At 47.6% G+C, this 17,836-nt stretch overlaps 1 protein-coding gene across 1 annotated transcript; it reads right to left on the reverse strand.

Moving 5' to 3' along the window:
- Positions 1–11,109: 11,109 nt before the first annotated feature.
- Eral1 (Era like 12S mitochondrial rRNA chaperone 1) lies at positions 11,110–17,366 on the reverse strand. Its single transcript, XM_031353680.1, has 10 exons — positions 17,057–17,366; positions 16,150–16,277; positions 15,711–15,788; positions 14,020–14,066; positions 13,761–13,822; positions 13,493–13,605; positions 13,160–13,408; positions 11,907–12,056; positions 11,709–11,789; positions 11,110–11,600 (listed from the first exon to the last, which is right to left on the reverse strand). The coding sequence occupies exons 1-10, from the start codon at positions 17,337–17,339 to the stop codon at positions 11,478–11,480; spliced, it is 1,314 nt and encodes a 437-aa protein (XP_031209540.1). The 5' UTR covers positions 17,340–17,366; the 3' UTR covers positions 11,110–11,477.
- Between the last annotated feature and the right edge of the window lie 470 nt (positions 17,367–17,836).

Consider the following 17,836-nt stretch of genomic DNA (forward strand, 5'->3'; position numbering starts at 1 on the left):
GGTGGGTCTCACTATTGAGGTCACTGGAGTATGTGGCAGAAGAGATACTCGGAAACTATGTCATACACAATGACATAACTTCTCTTTGTTCACTAGAATACTCTCTTGTGTGGTTTTATTTTCTGGAGCCAGGGTCTCCAGTAGTCCAGAATGACCTTGGACTCATATTGCCAAGCCTGGCCTTGAACCACTGATCTCTCTTCTCCCTCTACAGTTCTGAGAATGACAACTGTGTGTCACCAAGACCAGCCTGGAATGTTCTTTTTTTAAGCCACATGTGAGCAGTAGCACTGTCTTAAGGTCCTTGTCCTATTACAAAGTCTTAAGTAGAAAGACCACAAGGATAGGCCCTGAGCTACCTGGCCAGGTTCTAGATGATTCAGGCCACTCTATGCAGCATCTGTATGAGAGACAACCAAGCCAGATTGTGCTGTCAAACTCCTAAGGTACGGACCCAGAATCTAAGAGAGATCATTCAAGAGCTGTTCATTGTTTAAACTTTTACTTTGAAAAGTTAAAGAGACAATTTAGTGGTAGAGCATTTGCCAAGAATGCAAAAGACTTAAAGTTCAATTCCTAGCTAAGAAGAGAGAGAGGAAACCTAGCCAGCTGGGGTGGCATATGCCCAAATCCCAGCGCTTGGGAAGTAGAGGCACAAAGCCAGCCTAGGATACATGACATCCTATGAGAAATAGGAAGAAGGGATCGGGGCCATAGCTCAGTGGTAGAATGCTTTGCTTAACATGCACAAGACCCCAGGTTCACTCTCCCATACCACAGAAAGACAGGAAGAATTACATAGAGAAAGAAACATTCCAAGCACTCTGGGGGAGGGAGAAGCAGGAAGATGAGGAGCTCAGGCCAGCTGCCAGCACATGAGACACTCTCAAAGAGACTCAGAGATAGAGGAGGAGGAAAAAGGCCACACAACCACTTTACAAATCTACTGAGAGAATCTCCAGAATCTATTATAGCTCTGTGTGTGCTGTGCATCCTGGACTCCAACTATCCCACACCTAAGAGATATATGCATATATGTAGGTATAAAATAATTTATACCATCAATGTGATTAAGGATGCCTAAATATAGCTGGGGGCAGGGGTGGTATGTGCCTTTAATCCCAGCATTTGGGAGGCAGAGGCAGGCAGATTTCTGAGTTCGAGGCCAGCCTGGTCTACAAAGTGAGCTCCAGGACAGCCAGGGCTATACAGAGAAATGCTGTCTTGAAAAAATAAAAAAATAAAAAAAAAATAAAAAAAAAAACAAAACAAAAAAATGGAAACATGTACCTGGGTGGTGGTACATACCTTTAGTCCCAGCACACAGGAGGCAAAGAGAAGGGAGCTCTGAGTTCAAGGTCAGCCTGGTCCACAGAATGAGTTCCAAGACAGCCAGGGCTACAGGGTTGTACAGAAAAACTCTGTCTCAAAAGACCAAAAAAGCCTGGTGGTGGTGGCGCACACCTTTAATCCCAGCACTTGGGAGGCAGAGGCAGGCAGATTTCTGAGTTCAAGGCCAGCCTGGTCTACAGAGTGAGTTCCAGGACAGCCAGGGATACACAGAGAAACCCTGTCTCAAAAAACAAAAACAAAAACAAAAACAAAACAAACAAACAAAAAACGCAAAAGGAAAAAAGAAAGGAGGAGGAGGCCGTGGGGGGTGGTCTCAGTGGGTAAGAGGGCTGAATCTGAATCCTCGCGCCCATATAGAAAGCCAGTAACCGCACACACATGCCTGTAACCCCAGCACTGGGGGCTGGTGTCGAAAGGGGATTGCTGTGGGTTGGTGGTCTTCAGCCTAGCTCCTACTTATATGAGAGACCCTGGCTCAAGGGACTAAGTGGTAGAGTAGGACACCAAATATCTTCCCCTGCCCTATGTGGGTGAAAGTACCCATACACATGTGCATGTACCACATACATATAAGCACATACACACCTCAAAACAATTTTGTAAGGATTTGTTTTATGTATGTGACTACACTGTCACTGTCTTCAGACACCCCAGAAGAGGGCATGAGATCCCATTACAGATGGTTGTGAGCCACCATGTGGTTGCTGGGATTTGAACTCAGGACCTCTGGAAGAATAGTCAGTGCTCTTAACTGCTGAACCATCTCTCCAGCCTCTCAAATCAAGGTTTTTTATTTGTTTGTTTGTTTGTTTGTTTTTGTTTCATTGTCAGTCTGAGTGACCTAGAACTTGCTATGTAGACCAGGCCAGCCACAGAGCTCTGCCTCCCAAGTACTGGGATTAAAGGTATGCATCACCATTCCCAGCTCAAAAAACTTAATTTTTAAAACAATTATGAAAAAAAAAGGACCTAAAACCTTTTTGTTTGTTTACTTGTTTGTCTTTTTGGGTTCCCAAGACAGGGTTTCTCTATGTAGCCCTGGGTGTTCTGCACCAGGCTGGCCTCAAACTCATAGATCTACCTGCCTTTGTCCCACCAAGTACTGGGATCAAAGGTGTGTGTCACCACTCCGGCTCTGATTAAATGTTTTACTCCTTTAATCTCTAGTTACTAGTGGGAAAATAGACTAGTACTGCCCTTGGTTAGTGGGCTAAAGAACCTGAGCCACATGGAAGGGAAGAGGCTTAAACAAAGACACGGGGAGTGTCTGCTCACTCTCAACCAGGACCTGAACCCAGAACCCCACCCAGCCTTGAAGCTCATGTCTTTTGGGCCTGTGTGCCAGAACAGAGCTCAACAGGGTCTAGCTCGTTCAAAAACAATGACTAGTTAGGAAAGACTACCAAAGTAGCCTAGAAAGGGCGGTGGACGAGGAGACAGAGCTCTAGTTCCAAAGGATGCTAGTGAGGAAGAAGGGGTGGCTTGGGCTTGGGATGGGGCCAATGGACTCCCAGAGTGGAGACAGCAGGACCATAACCCTAGAGCACACTCTCTCAGTTCATACTCTGGACTTTCATGTACTTGTGCCGCTGTATTCACATCCTGGTGTGGAACTCTGGCTTGTTTCGAGCCCAGGATCCACCAGGGCCTGAGGGCATGGCACAGACAGGGTTAAGGGGGCAGGAATCCTTGCCTCTGGGGTGAGTGAGTAGTGTCATCAGGAGCCTCCTTTGGCCTGATAATCCACACTGCCTATCTCTTCCATAGCAGCTGTGAGGCAGGCAAGCTGTCCTGGTGAGAAGGGTGGTAAGAACCTCCTAGCTGATGGCGGGAAGCATCTGTTTTCAAAAGCAGGGGCTTGCAGACTCTCTGGGGATTTTCATACTGAACACTTTTAGTGCTGTGACTAGTGACTAGGGAGGCCATGGCTTGAGAGTAGACACGGGGGTCCCTACTGATCCCGAGAACAAGAATTCGAGCTGATGAACAGGCCTACGGAGGTGTCCGTGTGAAGTCCATCCTTCCCCCATGTGTCTATGCAGGTGTGCAAGAGGCATGCTCGCTACAGCACACATCTTTGCAGGTATGGGAATGAACATAGGGGTCCATGGCTACATGCCTCATTGGAAATGAATAGGGGAAGCTCATTGCAAAGCCAGAGGGAAGGAGCCTGGTGTTTGGTGAGCTCCACTGTACACAGCCAGGCTGTAGTTAGGAAGCACCCACCTGAATGATCTCATTGAATCTCACAAAATTATGGAAAGGAAGGCACTTTGACTTTCTGACAAAGAAGCCAAAACTCCAAGATTGTAGACAGGTGTTACTAGGGCCATTTAGCAGGTGTTAGGAAACCTCAGACCCTGACAGATTCAAAGCCATGCTTGCTGTCCCATCTGGCTCGATCCATCCTGGATGGTGGTGAAGAAGCTTATAACAACGCTAAGGTGCGCTTCTGGACCCTGTGAGATGAAAGCTCTGCTTCAAGCCATGGACTGTAGTGTGATGTCAAGTGCCAAGATGGTGGTCTCCATCTGGTGGAAGTTCAGAGAGAGAACGGGACACAGTGGGAAGACATACTTGTAATCCTAGCGCTTGGAAGATGGAGGCAGGAAAATCCCAAATTGGAGATCAGCTTCAACCACTTGTACAGCTTGAGACTACTCTGGGCTACTCAAAACAAAATAGACACACACAAAGTTGGTTTTTGGTTTTTTGGTGTGTTTTTTTGTTTGTTTGTTTGTTTTTCAAGACAGGGTTTTTCTGCATAGCCCTGGCTGTCCTCGAACTCACTTTGTAGACCAGGCTGGCCTCGAACTCAGAAATCTGCCTGCCTCTGCCTACCAAGGGCTGGGACTAAAGGTGTGCGCCACCACTGCCCGGCTATGCCTTGTTTTTATCTTATTTTATTATTGCTATAATTAAGGTAGTATGTCACCCTGTAGCCAGACTGTCCTCAAACTTGTGACAAGTCTTTAGCCTCAGCCTCTGAGTATGTGGGATTAGAGGTGTGAGCTACCATGGCTGGCTTTCCTGTTGTGTTTTAGATACAAGATTTTAAAAGGAAGAGCCTAGTATCAATCTAGGAGCCATCAGGTATAAAAAGAAAAAACTGAAGGCCTGTAGTATAGCTCAGTGGTGGAGTACACATTATTATTCAGGAGGCCCTGCAATCCCTAGTGTGAAACAGAAATTTAAAAAAAGATGGAGGGAAAAGGATTCAGCTTGGTAGACGGCCCAGAAGCCACATGAGGCAGCTCACAAACATAACTCAGTTCCAGAGATCTGACCCCTCTTCGGGAGCCTACAAACATATGCACACATAGACACACACACACACACACACACACACACACACACACACAAACACACACACTTATAAAAAAAAAAAACCTTTTGGAGGGTGGTGAGTTCGAGGCCAGCCTGGTCTACAGAGCGAGTTCCAGGACAGCCAAGACTACACAGAGAAACCCTGTCTCAAAAAACAAAAACAAAAAAACAAACAAAAAAAAAACTTTTTTGTTTTTTGTTTTTTGTTTTTCGAGACAGGGTTTTTCCATATAGTCCTGACTGTCCTGGAACTCACTCTGGCCTCGAACTCAGAAATCCACCTGCCTCTGCCTCCCAAGTCCTGGGATTAAAGGTGTGCACTGCCACGTCTTGAGTTCAATTCTCAAAACCACATGGTGACTAACAACCACCTGTAATGAGATCTGACGCCCTCTTCTCTCTTCTGGGGTGTCTGAAGACAGCTACAGTGTAATACACCAGAGCAAGCAGGCCAGAGCAAACAGACCGGAGTGAGAAGAGGTCCTGAGTTCAATTCCCAGCAGCCACATGGTGGCTTATGGCCATCCATACAGCTACAGTGTACTCATACACATAAAATAATCTTTTTTTTTTTTTTTTTAAAGAGGACACAAGAAATCACTCTCCCAACAATGCCCTCATAGGGGCAAGCTGCTGGATCTGAGTTGTGTCTGCACGTGGGCAGTATACACATGCACACTTGTGTGTTCTGCAGATATGTGTGCTGTCCTAGGTGTGTGTGGGTATCTCTCTCACACATTCCTGCTCACTCTCTTGGGGCCATACATTTCCTGTCACTCGAGTGCCAGGAACGCTGAGGTTTCAGATGATTTTCCTGCACCTAAGAGGCTGTAATTTTCCATCTTACATAAACAAGGGACTTGAGTTTCGTGACTTGATTTTTGTTGATTGGTTTGTTTTTTTTTTCAGACAGATTTCATGCTAGATGCAGGCTAGCCTTGAATTTCAAGCAAGCCTTTCTATCCTGCCTCAGCCTCCAGGGTTAGTTCTGGATTATCGTCACACACCACTAAAACCTGCTCCAACTTCTGCAAGAATTTTGGAGTTCTTACAGATATGATTAAGGCTTTTGTTTGCTTGTAGATTCTTAAAATGTTTTTTAATTATGTACATGTGAGCATGTGTATATATAAGCTAAGTGCATAGTTAAGTGCATTTGTGGGTACAGGTGCTCAAAAAGCCACAGGTATCAGGTTCCCGAGTGACAGTCGCCAGCAACAGAACAGGGCTCTCCACGCGCACGGGCTCTGAATTGCTGAGACTTTGTGGCCCCAGATTTGACTGTTCTTTATTTCACCCACTCTATTTGTTTATTGCTTTTGAATTTTCTTGTTTTGTTGAGACAGTCTCACGTAGCCTAGGCTGGCCTAGAATTCCTGCTCCTCCTGTCTCTGCCTCCCAAGTGCCAGGAGAGCAGGCATGTTCTACCATGCCTGCTTTATTTTGGGTGTAGTAGGTAGTTCTGAAGGCTTTGTGCATGCTAACATACTCTATCACTCAGCTAGACTGCAGCCTGCCCATAATCCAAGGACTTAAGTTTTGCTTTTTTTTTTTCAACAGGGCCTTGTTATACCACCATAGTCAGTCTAGAAATTGCTATGGATCAGCTATGGATCCCACTTTGACCTTGAACTTGTGGCAATCAACCTGCTTCATTCAGCACTCTTAGTGATGGGAACACAGGCATACTCCACCTTGCTTAGCTTTCACTCCCAACGCCCCCTGCTCAGGTTTCAAACTGGCTTTGTGGCTGAGGATAACCTTGTGCTTCTGACCTTCCTTCCTCCACCTCCCAGGAGCCAGAGTGACAACCCTGAACCAAAATGCTGAGCTTAGTCTAAAGACTTCTGGGAAAAAAAAAAAAAAACAAAACCTAAATAAGAGTAAAGAGCTTAAGGCTGCTGTGGCAGGGGTCAAGTTAGATGTCAGAAGAGGCCTAGACTGGCTCACAGCAGCCTCAGTCTGGGGCAAAAGCTGTTAGGATGGGGATCACATGGTGTTTTCCTACCCTGTGCATTCCCATTCTTATGTGACTTCCAGAAAGGGAGAGGGATTCCACTCCAGTTCCCTGTGAGGAACTAGGGAGGCAGAGAAGTGGAAAAGCAACCATCAGGGAAGACAGACTTGGGAGGGGAAAGTGGCCCCAGGCCCTGCTCTGGCCCCTGCAGGCCTGATAAGCAGGTGCTAGGTTCCTACTCTGATAGTGTAGTCAGCTTATCTGGGATCCCAGGTTATCTCGCCCAGGCCCAGACTCTGTTTCAGTTCCACACCCTGATCGCAGAAGCCCCCACCCACAGTTAGAGGCCACAGCCACAGATGCTCCGGCTGGTACAGATATCTCTGTCCTCACTTCCAGGACCCCTCACTTCTCTCAAATTCACCCTAGGACCTGGCCTAAGCAGTGAAGTGGGCAGCATGAATTAGGGCCCTGATGTGTGAAGAAGCTTGGCTGTCTGTGGGTCCTAGAGTAGAGGGGTGGCTTTGGAGGGTTACAAGAAAGGAAAGGGAGGCAGGAGGTGACAGGGTCAGAGCACCGATGGTGACATTTTCTCACCTGTGTATCTCTCACTTGACTCCCAGCTTGCTGGACCATAGCACTCCTGAAGCTCAGAGCAACAGGCCACCAGCCACACAGCTAGTAAGGCAAAGGAAGGAGGGACAAAAGGCACATTTGCAGTGTGCTGGGCCTCACCACAGAGGGAGGGCACCAAGAACTCCATTTTACATTTGAGGAAATGGAGGCTAGGTTTGGTCCTAAGTCATGGAGCTGGATGTAGTGAGCTGTGACTGCCACTCGGGGTCTGTCACTGCTAAAGCTGGGCAATCTCAGGGTTTCCAAAGTGTTTTCAGGAATATTCTGTGGGAGCTAGGCATGGAGGCAGATGCCTACCTATAATTCAGCATGTGAAAGCAGGATCAAGTTATACAGGGAATTCCAGGCCCAACTCAGACACACAAGAAAGCAAGCAAGCAAGAGGGAGGGAGGGAGGGGAGACAGAGAAAGATGGAGAATTTCAGATGCCTAACAGAAGCCTGGCTTCCCTGCGGTCCTCTGTGGGTAGGAGCAGAGCAGACTTAGGTGTTAGCTTATTTGAACTCCAGTGTCTGGCATCTGTGCCATGTGAAAGCACTTTATGCAAGTCGGCCTGTTGGCAAAGGCCTGTAATGCCAGTTACTTGGGAGGCTTGAGTCAAGAGGATTGAAAAGTCAAAGGCTGCCTGAACTGTACAGTTAGCTTCAGTGTCAATCTGGGCAACTCAAACTCAAAAGTGAAGAGGGGCAGAGGGCTGAGGCACAGTGGAGTTGCTCTAGGGCTAGCCTGGGTCCATTCTTAGCACTAAAGAAAATGGAAGGCCTGCAGGCCTTGCACCCAGTAATTAGACACAGGAAGCTCAGAAGTTCAACGTCATCCTCAGATACAAATGGAATTTGAGCTGGTAATGGTATTACAGGACTCCCAGCAATCAGAGACAGAGGCAGGCAGACTTCTGTGAGTTCAAGGCCAGCCTGGTTTACAGAGTTTCAGGACACAAGTCTACAGAGAAACTCTGTCTTGACAGACAAAAATGGAATGTGAGGCCACATGAGACTCTATTTCAGTAGTAAAAGGAGACCAAGGCATGATATTGCACACCTTTAACTCAAGCACTCAGGAGGCAGAGGCTGGCAGATCTCTAAGTTCCAGGCCAGCCTGGGCTACATACAGAGTTCCAGGCCAGCCAGGGATACACAGTAAGATCCTTTCTCAAGACAAAACAAAGAAACAATAACAAAAGCGCTGTCACTCATACCTTCATAAAACGTGTCTTTAAAAAATTAGCTGGGTAGTGGTGGCGCACACCTTTAATCCCAGCACTTGGGAGGCAGAGACAGGTAGGTTTCTGAGTTTGATGCCAGCCTGGTCTACAGAGTGAGTTCCAGGACAGCCAGGGCTGCACAGAGAGAAACCCTGTCTTGAAAAAAAAGAAAGAAGAAAGAAAGAAAGAAAGAAAGAAAGAAAGAAAGAAAGAAAGAAAGAGAGGAAGAAAGAAAGGGAGGAAGGAAAGAAGGAAAGAGTGAAGAGACAGAAGCACCCCTGTGCCCTGTGGCAGGGACACTTAGGGACCTGACAACAATGCTAATGAGGTAAGGTGAGATCATGAATGGCAGAGGTGGAGCAATGCTGGAAACAGACACCTCCACAGAACTGAAAGGTTAGGTCACTCCTCCCACCCCCACCCCCCAAAGCAGGAAAAAGACCAGTCTGTCTAGGATAAGGAAGGGGGCGGAACACCCCCCAGATTGAGGGTCTAAATAGCGGAGGCCCGGCTGTGGGGCGAGTCTCAGCAGAACTTTCTGCTTCTCCACAGGAAGAGATCCAAACAGTATCAGGCTCTCACTGTGTCTTGAGCTCTGAAGAAATGACCCCAGGCCCTTACACTGGCTCCCACAGGACAGGGCCTCAGGTGCTCTTCAGCCTCCCGGCAGAGGCCCACTCACCCAGGGACCTTGCCAAAGGTGGCAGGCAAGCTATACCTCTGCCCATGTAGCTCAAACATAGCCAAAGCCTAGGGATGGAAAGTTAGGCTGAGGGTCCAATGAACTTGCTCCCAGATAGATTCTATTTAGATCCAGTTGCCAGGATCCTCCCTGACCTTTACAGATTCAACTAACATTCCCATCATCACACACAACAAAATGGGACCTTTCGGGGAGGTTCCAACAATTAAGCCCCAAGGGATGTTGTGTGGTGAGGGTCTTTCTCTTTCCTAGTATAGTGGGTTGGGTAGGTAGGTAGGCAGGCAATCTGCTTCATGGGGTGGGGATGGGGGGTTGGTGAAAGGTTGGATCTTGCCTTAACAAAGTCACCCACTTAGAAGAAAGGAGGCAAGGGTGGAGGTGTAGTTCCAGTGTTGGGGTGCTTGACTAGCATGATTAGGCCTTAAGTTTCATCCCCAGCACAAGAAATGAGACAGAAACTAAACAAAAAGGGAGCGAAGCCTTGTCTTGTCTCATGAAGCCAGCAGGTAAAGAGTTAAGTAGGGACTTCTAGAACCCGAGAAAAGTGCCCCACCCAGGGGAGGGGCCAGAGGGTTAAAAGCCAAGCCGCTTGAGTGAGGAGACTGAGACAGGCTCTCCCAGTCCAGAGGCTTCCCTGGACAGACGCTCCAGCTCCAGGTAAGCAGTCCTTGGAGTGGCTTATCAGCCTGCTTACAGGTCTGCCCAGAGGGAAGCTCCTGTCTCAACACTTGGTTTCTGCCTGTAACTCTGGATCCCTAAGAGATCTGAATAGACCTTAGCTTCCTCCTCTAAGCCACCTGGGTTCTCCTGGACCACAGGATCAGGGGCGGACATGCTGCTCTGGGAGGGAGTGGAAGAGCAGCCACCTGGGTTATCTGGACATGCTGCTCTGGGAGGGAGTGGAAGAGCAGAGGGAGGGACATGGTGCATGCACCCCTGGCTGGCCATCTCCAGGTCTGCTGCTCGCTCACCTCCTTCCCCAGGACAAGGGCCTTGGCTGGGATATCATCATATACTGTAAGTTTGTGATGAGACACTACAGTATAGATGATGTACTAGTCTGGGTACCCGAACTCCGGAGCCTGCCTGGTTTGCGGCAGAGATGCACAAGTGCATGGGCTCACTGCTTGGCCTATCGGGCCTACAGACAACCACGGCACCTGGGAATGGCGAGGAAACCGTTACCATTACTGAGTTTAGTAATGGTAACGGTTCTTTTGCTGCTCCCACAAACTGTGCCAAGAAGAGCTCCTGACGCTGGAGCAGACTGCTGGAAGAAAAGGAGACCCAGGCTGACAAGAGAATAGGGGTGGGGGAATGGGTACACTTCTCTTCACTGTACCAAAGAAATAAAAGATAAGAATGAGAATACTTGTCATTTAACTTTATTAGCATCCAAGGCTGGGTGGTCGAATGGGGTGGGAGGATCTCTGTGAGTTTAAAGCTAGCCTTGATCTATGTAGGGATAGCCAGCCAGCCAGCCAGAGTTGTAGGGTAAGAAGAACCCGGTCTCAAAAAAAGAGCTCAGGCAGGGGTGGCACACAGCTTTTTCTTTTCTTTTTTTAAAGAATGATTTATTATATTTAAGTACACTGTAGCTGTCTTCAGACACACCAGAAGAGGGGATCAGATCTCATTACAGACAGTTGCAAGCCACCATGTGATTGCTGGAATTTGAACTCAGGACTTTCAGAAGAGCAGTCAGTGCTCTTAACCTCTGAGCCATCCCTCCAGTTCCCTGCACACAGCTTTAACCTCAGAACTCAGGAGGCAGACAGGTGGGTCTCTATGAGTTCAAGGCCAGCCTGGTCTACAGAGAGAGAGGACAACCAGGGCTACAACAAAAAACCCTGTCTCGAAAAACCATAAAAAGGAAACATAGGTCCTTATGCAACTTCAAGGTGAGGAACTTGGGGGAGAAGAGAAAACTTGTGTTCCTACCAACAACTGGACACTCAGGGCAAGGGTTTGGTTCCAAGGCTAGCAGAGGATGTGCTTACAACCTGGGGATGTGACTTATAACCATGGGGTTTGAGGATGTGGTTTAGCATGTGCCCTATAGAACTCAGACCCTAGGCAGAGGAACTACCTGAGAACTGAGCTAAGGCAGCTTCTCTCCTCCAATGGAAACATGGTTGAGCAGGCACTGTGCAGACTCAGCAACGCCAGGCTGGCTAGCAGCCAGTCAATATCCATGACCCTCCCAGTCCTCTAGACCCCTCTGACAGGGGGAGCTCTAGTCAGTGAGTCTGCCAGCAGCTTGAGCAGGGATCCACTGGGAGAACAACAAAGGATGGTCATTTGAGGAGTTTCACAGAGAGGCGGATGAGAACGTCACAGTGGAAGATGTCCATGAGGTCTCGGCCTACCTCCTGTGCAATCTGGGAGATCAAGAGGCCCTTCTGACCAATCAGGATCCGCTGCAAGTAGTGAAAAGAGAGGCACATGGTTCTGCTCTCAGGCCTCACAGATGAGGAAGAGGGCCTGGTTAACACTGTGCTACCCTTCTCTGAGCATCCCTCACTTACCACGTGAGATTCTTTGGGCACCAGAAGGTTCTGTTGGATCACTAGCTCCCCACTTGGTCCTTCCTCCCATATCACTGTCTTCTGTATAAGGAGACATCATGACTAGTCAGGCAGGCTCATCTCTGTATCTCTCAGTACCCAACTGTTCCAGGTGTGTGCCTGGTATATAGGCCCTGGGTCCTTTTACTCTGTCCACACCTGCTGCACACTGTAGGGCACCTCCTCAGGCAGGTACTCTAGGAGCTTCTCTCTGATTTTATTGGCACAGATCTCTTCAGGTGTCTGGCTAGTGAGGACGCCACTATGGAACTCCCAGGGTCCTGGCTGGGCCTGTGCCAGAAGGTACTGCTGTGGAGACAAAGCAAGAGTCAGTTCCTTTTTTTTTTCTTTTTTGAGACCGGATTTCTCTGTGTAGCCCTGGCTGTCCTGGAACTCACTCTGTAGACCATGCTGGCCTTGAACTCTGAAATCTGCCTGCCTCTGCCTACCAAGTGCTGGAATTAAAGGCGTGCACCACCACCGCCCAGCTCCAGGACATTTATTTATGCATGCTTCTAGAAGAAATGATTATGACAGAGTCTCATGTAGCCCAAGCTGACCTTAAAATTGCTATGTCGTAGCTAAGGCTGGTGAACTCTTGACCCTCCTCTAGCCTGACAAGCCTGGGACTATAGGGTGAGCTACCACAAGTGATTGTAATACCTTTTGTAAGATAAGATCTCAGGCCGGGCGGTAGTGGCGCATGCCTTTAATTCCAGCACTTGGGAGGCAGAGGCAGGCAGATTTCTGAGTTCAAGGCCAGCCAGGTCTATAGAGTGTTCCAGGACAGCCAGGGCTACACAGAGAAACCCTGTCTCGGGAAAAAAAAAAAAAAAAGATAAGATCTCAGGCAGATCAAGCTGGCCTTGTCCATCCTAATTTGTCCAGGCTAGTAACGAACTTCAATCTTCCTGTCTCTACCTCCTAAATGGGACAATTACACGTGTGTACCCCCATGTCCAGTTTTATTGGGGCTAGATATTGAATCCAGCACACAAGACAATCATTCTACCAGCTAAGATACATTCCTAACTTTGTTTTTGGTTTCTGTGTTGCCTGGCTGGCCTAGAACTCAAAATGGAGACCAGGTTGACCTCAAACTGAGTAATCCTTCTACCTCTGCCTCCTGAGTGCTAGGAGTAGTGTGCCACCACACCTGGTTGTTTTTGGTTTCCTGAGACAGGGTCTCATTGTAAGCTCTTCTTGAATTCACTATGTAGTTGAAGATGACCTTGAAATCCTGATTCTCTTGCCTTGACTTTTCAAGTACTGGGATTGCAAACATAAATTACCACAGCCAGACTTTTGTTTTGTCTTTTAAAGGACAGGATCTTGGTGGCTAGTCAGGCTGGTCTGGATGAGACCTACCGTAACATGGCAGAAGTGGTGGATCATGGGCAAGGCTAACTGACCTTCAATGTGTTCACATCCTTGTTGTTTAGTGCTGATAACATGAAGATTTCCTGGAAGTAGGGCCAGCCAATTTTCTGAGGGTTTCTCACTGAGTGTGCATTTGGGTCCTTAGTTTCAGGGCCAGAACAGTGGGTGCCAGGGTGTGAGCGCAAGGCCTGCTTGATATTAAGCTTCTTGCCATTGACTACACCTTCAGTGAGGGCTGCGGTCAGCTCCAGGAGAACTGACTTCTGCTTCAGGCAATCTACCTGGACATAAGGGAGGAGCAAAGCACACGGTGAGAGCGATGGGACCCTGGGAGGAAAACTCTCTCTCACGTGGGCAGTCCTCACCTTGTTTAAGACGAGGATGCTAGGGACCTGGGAGAACTTGGTCAAGCACTGCAGCACCTGGGGGCTTAGCTGGCTCCTGGTCCACTTGTCTGACACATCCACAAGAACTACAACTAGAAGGTGGCAAGACAGACAAAAGAATATCTATAACCTTCCTCCTTACCCACAACAAGTTCCTGGCTATGGGTCCCAGCCAGAGCTCAGCCCCCAAACTCCCAGGATGAAAGGCCCTGTTAATAGGGCTTCAGGTCTTTAGTTTGAGTCTAACCAAGATCAGCAGATTCCATGCTTGTCCATGGATCTTCCAGCAGAGAGCGCTCCAGGTGGTGCCTAAAGAACAAATGTATGGGTCAGGAAGGCTTATGACTGGTCAGTTTTTATGAGAAATGGTAGACAATAGGGAAAACTTCCAGCTCCTATGAACAAATATCCCTTCCCCCTTTTCTCTTTGTCTTTTTTTTTTTTAATCACCACCCTCCTCTCCCCCCCTCAACACACACACAGACATCTGTTCCCTCAGCTAATACCTCTTCTGTTTAACAGGACTGATGATGCCAGGTGTGTCAAGCAGAATCTAGAATCAGAAAGATACCCACACCACCCCCAAAAAAGAAAAGATTTTTAATGAACTAGTAGAGAAAAAGGCCACACACACTTTAGGTCCTAGGATTCAATCCAGGGCTTATTCATATTAGGTAAGTATTCAAGGGTTCTAACAAGAATTTGCAGAGTCACAAGAGGCTTTTTATTTTGTACTTTTTCACTTTGCCATGGTCTCATTTGTAGTCCTGGCTGTCCTGAAATTCTCTATGTATAACAGGTTGGACTTGAACTCATAAGAGATCCACCCGCCTCTGCCTCCCAAGGGCTGGAATTAAAGACATGCACTAGCACACATAGTTAGAGAACAGCTGTCTTAGATATCAGCATCCTTCCTTTCCTTCATGAGCAAACCATTACTGATCTTAGATCTCTTATCCTTCAGCACACTTTCAATGCTAATGGGACCCCAAGAGAAGAGGGTGACTATGAATAAATGAAATATTAATGCTGCAGATGTGGCTTAAGGACAGGATGCTTGGGTAGCACTCAAGAGTCCCTGGGTTAGACTACACTACACAAAATAAAACACACAAAACCACAGAGTTCAGTGTTGAATCGTTTTGTTTAGGTCAGGTGTGGTATAACACTCCTATAACCCCAGCACTGAGGAGGCAAGAGGATCATTTCAAGTTTAGGAAAGATTGGCCTACAAATTGAATTCAGTTTCAGTCAGGGCTACATAGTAAGACTCTGTTTCTAAAAGTAAACAAACAAACAAAAATACTGAGAACTGGGTATGGTGGTATCTCTTGTACCTGAGCACCTGAAAGATCGGAGTAGGCAGGAAGATCATAAATTCAAGGTCATCTCTGGTTATATATGGAAGGGAAGGCAATCTGGGATATGCAAGACTGTCTCAAATACAAAGGATGGGATGGCTCAGTTGGTAAAGGTGCATGCTGCCAAGACTGACAACCTGATTTTGGTGCCATGACCCACAGGGTGAAAAAAGAGAAATGAGTCCTACAAGTTAACCTCTGACCTCCACACAAGTACCAAGGCACATGACACGAGTACCTGCACACACAAATAACTTCAGAATAGAGGGCAAAGGGGGAAGGTAGAGGAAGAACTCTATGGAGCCTTAAGGAAGGGGAGTCCTCAGAATTGAATCTCTGTATTGTTTTCTTTTTTGTTCTTTTTTGAGACTGGGTCTTATTATTGTTTGTTTGTTTCAAGACAGGGTTTTTTGGTGTACCCTGGCTGTTCTAGAACTCACTCTGTAGACCAGGCTAGCCTCAAACTCAGAGATTGGCCTGCCTCTGCCTTCTGAGTGTTGGGATTAAAGGACTGAGACACCACCATCAGTATGGAACTGAATTATCATTTATTTATTTATTTGGTTGGTTGGGAGCTTTTTGTTCATTTTGATTGTTTTGTTTTTTGTTGGTTTATTGGTTTGTTTTGTTTTTTTTGAGACAGAGTTTCTCTATGTAGCACTGGCTGTCCTGGAACTCACTCTGTAGACCAGGCTGTCCTTGAACTCAGAAATCTGCCTGCCTCTGCCTCTCAAGTGCTGGGATTAAAAGTATGGGACACCACCATTTCCAGATTTTTTTTTTAAGGCTAATTGCTTGGTTTTACTATCTTTTGCAGAACTTCTGCAAGTACCTACCACCTGGGTCTCCTTCTCTGTGATGACTCCCAGAGCTTGACATCGAGTGGTGTGCACCTTCTTTGAGACAGGAAACACCTTCCAGGGAGAAAGAGTTTCCAGTGAGATCCCAGATCTCTCCCAGGCTATCCATAAAAGAAAAGCAAGAAGTGAATGGGAAAAAAGATAAAGATGGGTATAGAGGGCCTGGAGAGATAGATAGTTCAGTGGATAACAGAACTACTTTCTCTTCCAGGGGAGCTAGGTTCAATTCCCAGCTCCCAAGTGGTGGCTCACAACTGATTGTCACTCCAGTTTCAGAGGATCCAACACCGTTTTCTGGCTTCTGTGGGTACCAGGCACACAAACAGTACACATACTTGCAGGCAAAACACCCATATACAGAAAACACTGTGTGAAAAGGGAGTGCAGAGGGTGGGATGAGGTATCTGCAGCATACTTTACGGCCCAGCAGCTGATTGGAGAGTGTTGACTTCCCTGCATTTGGGGCTCCCAGGAGGACCACTCGGAGGACCCGTGGATTCTCAGGCATGTCAGGAGTATGGACCAAGAGTAGATTCTGCTCATCTGTGTTAGGATGGGAACAGGAGTGACATATTGGAATCTAGATTCTATTAGATACTCAGCTCTGATGACCAAGGAGATAATCACCAGAAAAAATGAGCACCAGGCAGAAGCCACTCATTCTTAACTTTTTTTGGGAGGGGGGCGGTGTTTCGAGACAGGGTTTCTCTGTATAGCCCTGGCTGTCCTGGAACTCACTCTGTAGACCAGGCTGGCCTCAAACTCAGAAATCCGCTTGTCTCTGCCTCCCAAGTGCTGGATTAAAGATGTTCGCCACCACCGCCCGGCAGCTTTCAAACTCTCTTTTTTTTTTTTTTAAATTTTTACTTATTTATTATACATAAGTACACTGTAGCTGTCTTCAGACACCCCAGAAGAGGGCATCATATATCATTACTGGTGGCTGTGAGCCACCATGTGGTTGCTGGGATTTGAACTCAGGACCTTCGGAAGAGCAATCAGTGCTCTTAACCACTGAGCCATCTCTCCAGCCCGCTTTCAAACTCTTTAACAGCCTTCACTAGTCGCCTCTCGTTGGGCTCAGATTTTTTTTTTTCAACTAATTGAGGGGTTAAACTGATATTCCCAGAGTCAGAGGCATTTTACTTCAGATAGATGATTTCCACTGCTAAAACCATTAGAGGCCGGTCATGGCCAACACCTGCAATCCCAACACTTAAGAGGCTGCAGCGGGAAAGTCCGAGTTCCAAGCCAGTTTGGGCTACACATCAAAATCTGTCACCGAACAAAACACGTGTAACTAACATAGCTGAACGCTTTACCTCTGTGCACCGACACCGCGGGAACGCTCGGAACCAACGAACTGTCAGGCTGAGGAAATCCAAGGATACGGTCCAAGGCAGAGTCCTGGCCATAACGACTAGAGGCTGAGGCCAGGAGGGGACTAGAGAGAGTGGCGCCCACGACACAGGACACGCACCTCACTTGGCTACCTGGAAGACAGCCGGGCAGAGCAACCCATTCCCTCCCTGCATGCGAAACCACCTGCCAGGCCCCTAACAAGGCCCGAGCTAGACCAGTGTAGTACCCCCTGGGGGCAGCCATTTTGCCGCAATGCACCCTGGTACCGATCAGAAGCGCAACGTGATTGGACCGAGACGCCCACAGACCAACGAGAGGAAGAGAGCTAGACCGGCCCAAACAGAACTGAGGCACACGGGATACCCTAGGAGGCGTAGGGAAAAGACGATATTCAGAAGCTAAGGAAAGGCAAAATTGTGCTGTATTTATATACAGCGTCTCGTGTATAGCGGTCTGTGTATAGCGGTCTTCTTGGACTCCCAAACACATCATTTCTCCTTCTGCCAAAGTTGAGTAAAAGAACTCTTTAAGCATGTCTTCTGAATGACGACATCCTCGGGAAGCCAAGCCTCAGAAGCTCCTTTTAGCGCCTCAAGAGAAGCTCTTATTGCTAAGAGTGGGCGTGGGCATGGGAAAGGGCTCAAGGCTACATTTTACTAGATTTTTTTCTTTCATTTTATTTTTTGGTTTTTCGAGACAGGGTTTCCCTGTATAGCCCTGGCCGACCTGGAACTCACTCT

Source organism: Mastomys coucha, unplaced genomic scaffold (genome assembly GCF_008632895.1).
Source record: "Mastomys coucha isolate ucsf_1 unplaced genomic scaffold, UCSF_Mcou_1 pScaffold5, whole genome shotgun sequence".
Taxonomy (NCBI): Eukaryota; Metazoa; Chordata; class Mammalia; order Rodentia; family Muridae; genus Mastomys; species Mastomys coucha.

What these genes read in the sequence shown, in the direction of transcription:
- Eral1 (XM_031353680.1), bottom strand. Translation starts at nt 17,339, where the DNA reads ATGGCTGCCCCCAGGGGGTACTACACTGGTCTAGCTCGGGCCTTGTTA. An exon ending in GCATCCTCGTCTTAAACAAG is followed by an intron (nt 13,409 to 13,492) that starts GTGAGGACTGCC and finishes CCTTATGTCCAG; the next exon opens with GTAGATTGCCTGAAGCAGAA. An exon ending in TGCCCAAAGAATCTCACGTG is followed by an intron (nt 11,601 to 11,708) that starts GTAAGTGAGGGA and finishes CACTACTTGCAG; the next exon opens with CGGATCCTGATTGGTCAGAA.